The sequence below is a fragment of the Propithecus coquereli genome, unplaced genomic scaffold, assembly GCF_000956105.1.
Source record: "Propithecus coquereli isolate 6110/MARCELLA unplaced genomic scaffold, Pcoq_1.0 Scaffold299, whole genome shotgun sequence".
NCBI classification, from domain to species: Eukaryota; Metazoa; Chordata; class Mammalia; order Primates; family Indriidae; genus Propithecus; species Propithecus coquereli.
The window spans coordinates 2189171-2195651 of NW_012148607.1; the positions used below are offsets into that span (position 1 = coordinate 2189171).

Genomic DNA, 6481 nt, shown 5'->3' on the forward strand with positions numbered 1-6481 from the left:
AAAAAATAAAAAATGACACTAACTCTCAAGATTGGCTTTGCAGAGAACAGGCAGTCTCTTAAAACACCATTCTTTTCAGTCGAGGATGAATTGAGGCTACCAACATACTTAACTCTTGACATTGAGCCCACTGGGCATGGTGGCGTAGGGGTTTTCCTGCTTTTGATGGACTTCTTGTAACTACACTTAACACCATATTGGTCTATAAAACACCTATCAGCAATCGTATGTTTTTGAGGTTGACTGACCAGTAAAGCAAAATGCGATTAATGTAAACTTGATTATACTACACTATGATAGGACGAAATGAGGGTCCTCTGATACCAGAAAAGGCTTTCTTGGAAGCTAAGTCTTTTTTTTTTTTGAGACAGAGTCTTGCTCTGTTGCCCGGGCTAGAGTGCTGTGGCATCAGCCTAGCTCACAGCAACCTCAAACTCCGGGGCTCAAGCGATCTTCCTATTTCAGCCTCCCAAGTAGCTGGGACTACAGGTGTGTGCCACCACACCTGGCTAATTTTTTCTATTTTTAGTAGAGACAGGATCTTGGTTATGATCAGGCTGGTCTTGAACTCCTGACCTCAAGTGATCCTCCAGCCTTGGCCTCCCAGAGTGCTAGAATTACAGGTATGAGCTAACCGCCCCCACCCAGAAGCTAAGTCTTGAAGGCAGGAAATTAAATTGTCAGGTTGACATGGGGAGGAGAATCTGGTGTGTATTTTAAACACAGCAGGTCACAGCATAAGTAAAGATACAGGCACAAAATTACTGGGCATATTTGAAGACAAGCAAATTGTCTAGTTTGGTGGAAGTGAAGGGTTTGTAGAAGGGATCAGAGGGAGATAGGGCTGGAGAGATAAGTACGAGTGAGATTGTAAGTTGAATACCAATTTAAGGAATATGGATTTAATTTGGTGACAATGAGGAGCCATTGAAGATTTAAAATATCGATATGATCAGATTTGAAATCGATATGATCAGTTTTAGAAAGAGCTGGCTGCAGTGTGAAGGAAGGATTGGACACAAGATGACAGCAAGGGCCGGGCGCGGTGGCTCACGCCTGTAATCCTAGCTCTCTGGGAGGCCGAGGCGGGCGGATTGTTTGAGCTCAGGAGTTCGAAACCAGCCTGAGCAAGAGCGAGACCCCGTCTCTACTAAAAACAGAAAGAAATTAATTGGACAACTAAAAATATATAGAAAAAACTAGCCGGGCATGGTGGCGCATGCCTGTAGTCCCAGGTACTCGGGAGGCTGAGGCAGGAGGATCGCTTGAGCCCAGGAGTTTGAGGTTGCTGTGAGCTAAGATGACGCCACGGCACTCTAGCCCGGGCAAAACAGTGAGACTCTGTCTCAAAAAAAAAAAAAAAAAGATGACAGCAAGGAGGTTATAACTGTAATCCAAGTGAGAAATGGTGGCCTGGACCAGAGCATAGATGGGTGAAATGGAATGGATTTGGGAGATTCAGTAGACAAAGTCTTATTGGTCTTGGTGGCTGATTTGATGTGGGGTTGGGGAGGTGAGAGGTAGAAGCCTAGGATGACAGGCAGGGCTACAGTTGGCTCTGTTTAGTACAATAGCTCCTAATACCCAGGTCTACCTAACTCACCAAAAAGGCATTCTCATTCTCTCCCACACCTGCCATCCACCACTATCTCCACACCTTTACTCAAGTTCTTCCTTGATGTTTGGGATGTACGTGATGCTCCTTCCTTCCGATCCATCTTTTCATATATAGCTCAATTCAATTTTTTCTGTCAAGTCCTCTCTTAAGCTAGATCTAACCTACTTCTCCTTTTATATCCTGCCCCCGCACTGATGTGAGCCATTCAGTGGAAAGAGTGGGAAGTAGGTGGTTTCTTAAGAATCAGGCAAAAGGCTCATGCTGAGTTTGTGTCCTAAGTATATTGCTCAGTGCATGGGCACTGATGTGGGGAAAAAGGACCTATGTAAACGGGGATGGGAGCAGGGTGCCGAGACTTCCGTGTCAGGCAGTGCACAGAGTTTCTATACCCAGCCTGGCACAGACGATTGGCAACATCATGAATTATCCTTCTGTTGGTAGATGAACAAACCAGCCAGTTGTTTGTGTGTTCATCACTAGGAATGCCCACCCCTCCTCAGACGACCTAAGTCATACCCATGCAAACCTTTCAGGCCTTGCCCTCTCCTAAATTCTTCAGGAAGCTTCCAAGGTGACTCTACCCTTCAGGTCCCTTTTTTCCTGTAAATTACGTAGGTGACAATCAGAGACACACAGGTCACTAGAACATATGGTATCTTCCATTTTTCAATCTGGCCTAATATGGGGGGCGGGGTAAAAGGACAAACATGCAACCGCTTCTCTACCTTTTTAACCCAACCCCCCGCTGACACTCTGTCCCAGTTCTCAGATGGACACCGGCCAGAGGAGCTGGGGAAGATCAGAAGCCCCTGGGGCCTCACACCAGTTGCAACGAGGCCAGTCATACACCTCGCCCTAGAAATGCACGAGGGATAAACCAACCTGGAACGGGTATACCTCGAAGCCAAAAGGACACAGTGTGTCCTCAATCTTCTGCTTCAGCTCTGCGACTCGCGGCTCCATAGCGCACGCTGTACGCTGAGCTTGCTGGGGAATGGAGTCTCAAAGATAACAGGACCGTTACGTTTAGAGGACACTTGGACTCCATTTCCCAGAAAGTACTGGGACCAGGAGCGGGACATCGCTGGCCCTGCGCGATGCATCTTGGGGCGCGTAGTTCGTTTGGCCCTCGGAGCCAACCACAGCGACTCAGTAGGACTCGGTTTCCCGGCAGGCCGCACGGTGGGGGTGTGGATGCACGTGTCGCTCCAGGGAAACGTAGTTTAGCTGCCTCCATCGCCCGTTGTCTCCGCGAGAGGCCTACTCACTTTCCCAGGTGGCCCTGCGGCAGCCAGCCCTATGTCAGATTTTCCCCACCTACCCAAAGATTTGAACCCGGCCGCGGCAGTTGTCGCTGGCACAGGTTTGGCATGATGGGGCCAGTGTCCTGGATCTGGGGTGGTCTCGACGAAGGTTCGGCACCTTCAACTCCCACCTGATATCTGCATATCATCAGGGTATACCGCTTTTCCCCCAGTTCTCCCAAGAGCGCCGCTCCCTTCCCTAGTCGCAGAGTCGCAATTTTGGTCTGATACTGCATCCCATACTCCTAGTATTGCGTCCCCATTTCCCTCTTTCGATCTAACGTTGTGGCCTTTCCTGGGCTGTACCTCGGGTATCCCCTGCTGGGAGAGCAAGGACCCAAGACACCAGGGACCCGGATCCCTGCCACAGGATATGAGTAGGAGGGTGAGCTGGTCTGAGCAGCTTGATGCGCTTCTCAATGCAACTGATGGAAATGTGGCTCGGATTAAGGTGAGGGGTTGGCGGAGGCACCCAGCTTGCGTGACCACGTTAAGGGACTCTCAGAGCTCATTGGCCTGAGCAACTGTTTCTTTTGCAGCAGCGACTGTATCCTCTTGGGGTCTCCACGGCAAGTAAGTATTGTTCCATTCTACTCCCAGCCTTTTCTCTTTCCAAGATCTGCCCTCTTCCAGGGTCTGTATCATCCACTGCTCTTTCCAAATTCCCCGACTCTTTCCTTCCCTGAACTCTGTTCCCCCACACAGATAGACCCTGCACTTATCCCTTCCTTATTCCCTCAGCAGGGGAGCTGCCTGGGACCTGGATTTCCTCTCATGACTTGCCTCCCCAGTTAGGAGTCCAAGCTCAACAGCCTTGGGCTCTAGAGACTCCCACAGTCCCAGAGGGGCTGAGCTGGACTGAGGCCTACAGCCCTTCCCATCTCCGGGATGAAGTTACTATTCTCCAATCCCAGCTTCGATCTCAGACTCAGGTGAGGCTGGGAACCCTAGGTATGTATGTGTGATGTTTGTGTGAGATGAGAATACTAGGGCTTGGGAAAAGCTTCTTACACAGTAGCTGATGTGTTTTTTTCTGCCTGGGTAGGTAACTGAGGCACTAAGGCAGGCTGTACAAGGCTTGCTGGAAGAGCGACAACAGCAGAAATACCAGATCAGTGCCCTGGAAGGTATCTGGCCCGTTCTTTTCTTCATACACACAATACATATGTATGTACACAATTTTGCCACACACCTGTTGTGTGTGCACATGTGTCTTGATTTGCAAGTAGAGTGTCAGGCTCATGTGTGAAGCTCTTAGAGAGGCTGACCCCCAACTTGTCCCACTACAGCATCACTAAGGTTGCTGCAGGGGGGTCCAGAGGGGAGGGCTCTTCTTGAGCAACGCCTGGAGGAGCTGAGAAGGGACCTTCAAGGCCTTCGGAGCCAGGTGCAGGAGCAGGCCCAAGTCCAAGCCCAAATGCAAACAGGACCATTAAACTGCAGCACTAACAGTGGCCTTCATCAGGAGCTGCAGATAGAGTAAGTGATGGGCAAGACTTTGCCTTCTTGGGGGCCTCTGAACTTGTGGCATTCTGGGAGGCTGGTGGCCTCCTCACTCTGGATTTGTTGACTGATACCGCCAATGCTTCTGCAGGCAGCAAAGGCTGTGGGAGGAGTCAGAGATTCTGCAGGAGGAACTGGAGTTGCTGCGGGACCAGCTGAGTAAGTAAAAGATTGGGAGTGAATATGTCTTCCCTCGTCCCCTTTTCTGAAAAGCCTTCTTGCTCTCCCGTTAAGTGGCCTTAACTTAACTGACTGCTTGAGCTACTGAGAAGTCTGGCCAAGTATTTTGTCTTGCTCTTTGTCTCTCATGATGCAAGTTTAATCTCTTCAGTCAGCTTGGAAGCTTCCCAACAGCTGGACCAGCATGCTTCTGTCTCAGTTTTCAGCAACAGGCTGGTCACAAGGCAGGGAACGTGAAGGAAAGAAGTTGAGGAAGAGCCCTCTTATGTTCTCTCTCACCTGCAGACCAGCACCAGGAGCTGCTGCTGAAACAGATGGCTGAGGGGCAGCAGATTCAGGCCTGCAGCTGGAAGGTAGGACCAGGATTGTACCTGTCTCTGCATATTTCTCCATGGAGGCCCCTTCCTTTCTCTGACTATCCTGTTTGGCAGGCAGGCCAGGATACCCTCTCATGCCCCCATCTCTATCCCTCCTTTCCCTGTGCTGACTCCACCCCTCTCCAAAGCTCTTCTTCCCAGTCCTTCTGCTCTAGGCCATGAGAAACTGTCCTTGGCCACATGAGAGTTCCAAGTGTGCTGAAGAGGACAATCATGGGGAGGGGAGAGGGAGAGGTTTGGTCCTACCTGAGCCTGTGGTCTGGCAGATGTTGGAGCAGCTGAAAAGTGGCCAGGAAGGCAAAGGTCACACCCTGGAAGCTGCCAGGACAGAGGCCCAGGATGTCCGGCAGGAGCATGACCTCCTCAGGTCAGGGGGTATGGGTGCTGTGGCAGTAAAGGGGATTTTTTTCACAGAGGTCAGGCACTGGGGACCAAAGTTCAGCTATCCTAGATTTTGGCCTGGGCTGGTAGAGGTGGTTTCTGGGTTGTAGCCTATAAGGGCAGCATTGGGCATTCTTTACTTGATACAGAGTTACTGAGATGTCTTTATATATATGGATATAAAGACGGAGGAGACTCAGGAAGGAGGACAGTTCTGTGCTGGGAGGGCCCCCTTGACATATCGTCACTGTGTCTGCCTCTGATTCTGTTCCCCTTTCCAGGACCTCCGTTCATGTCCTCCAATCTAAGCTGCCCCTGGCCACCACCTTTGCCATATCTCTTTCTTCATCTAGCTCAGAAGTCAGTCTTCTGGACAGTAACAGTAGCTGGGAACTTTTATGGAAGCTAGGTGGGGGTAAGAGCAGGGATCCCAGTTTTGGGGGAGGCTGAATCTGAATGGTTCTTTAATGCCAGCTGCCTAATTGTTTAGCATTGGGTAGAATGGAGTCTCTGCCTGTTTGTGAATTCATTGATCTCTGTTGCTACTTATCTCAAGTTAGGCCTGTATGTCCCTCCCTATCACGCAGGCTCAGGGCCTAGTTCTGTGCATATCATAGTGCTTGCTGATGATTTGCTTTCTCTTCCCTTTTCCTTCCTCTTAGATCTCCAGAGGAGCACCCTTTCTAACTTGGAGCCCAGCAGCTTTCACCTCTACTCCCAGAGTCTTGAGCAAGAGACTTTCCCTCACAGCCCCAAGATGCTCCTGAGTGACCTATAAGGACTTATGAAGAGTAGTTGGATGAAGGCTTCATTGCCCACGCTCCCCTCCAAGGCCCTTTTTCTAGGCTACCTGCTCCTCCCCTCTTAATCTAGCTGTTATCTGCCCTCTCTACTGAGACTTTTCACTGCCTGCCCATCCCTGTCCAACTGCAATAAAATAGTTTAACCTTCCCTGATGTATTTTCTGTAAATCGGCACCCACATGGGATAGACTAGCTGTACCTTTTCTTGCTCCTGTTACTTGACTGCTTCCTGTGACCTCTACCATGGAAATCCAAATTCATAGACACTTACAGCTGTACCTTCTGCGTATAAGCTCAGTTGAACTTGGAAAGAGG

At 49.9% G+C, this 6481-nt stretch overlaps 2 protein-coding genes across 3 annotated transcripts in view; one reads left to right on the top strand and one right to left on the bottom strand.

Annotated features, from left to right (window-relative positions):
• MMACHC (methylmalonic aciduria (cobalamin deficiency) cblC type, with homocystinuria) overlaps positions 1-2698 on the bottom strand; it is a 6539-nt gene extending 3841 nt beyond the window's left edge. Inside the window, exon 1 of one of the 2 annotated variants that reach the window (XM_012648965.1) lies at positions 2501-2698. In XM_012648965.1, the coding sequence (XP_012504419.1) occupies positions 2501-2581 (81 nt within the window). In that variant the 5' untranslated portion in view covers positions 2582-2698. The remainder of the gene's footprint in view (positions 1-2500) is intronic. The other variant, XM_012648966.1, reaches the window with a different exon arrangement.
• Positions 2699-3010: 312 nt separating this feature from the next.
• On the top strand, positions 3011-6248 carry LOC105814083 (putative uncharacterized protein DDB_G0271606). The gene is made up of 8 exons (XM_012648967.1): positions 3011-3373; positions 3462-3495; positions 3664-3854; positions 3968-4049; positions 4212-4401; positions 4517-4584; positions 4891-4958; positions 6026-6248. Exons 1-8 carry the CDS (start codon positions 3296-3298, stop codon positions 6128-6130), a joined length of 816 nt encoding a protein of 271 aa, XP_012504421.1. The 5' UTR covers positions 3011-3295; the 3' UTR covers positions 6131-6248.
• Positions 6249-6481: the final 233 nt, after the last annotated feature.

Coding starts and splice junctions, on each gene's coding strand:
- LOC105814083 (XM_012648967.1), top strand. CDS start 3,296: ATGAGTAGGAGGGTGAGCTGGTCTGAGCAGCTTGATGCGCTTCTCAAT. Junction 4,050..4,211: donor CCAGATCAGTGCCCTGGAAG/GTATCTGGCCCG, acceptor GTCCCACTACAG/CATCACTAAGGTTGCTGCAG. Junction 4,402..4,516: donor CATCAGGAGCTGCAGATAGA/GTAAGTGATGGG, acceptor ATGCTTCTGCAG/GCAGCAAAGGCTGTGGGAGG.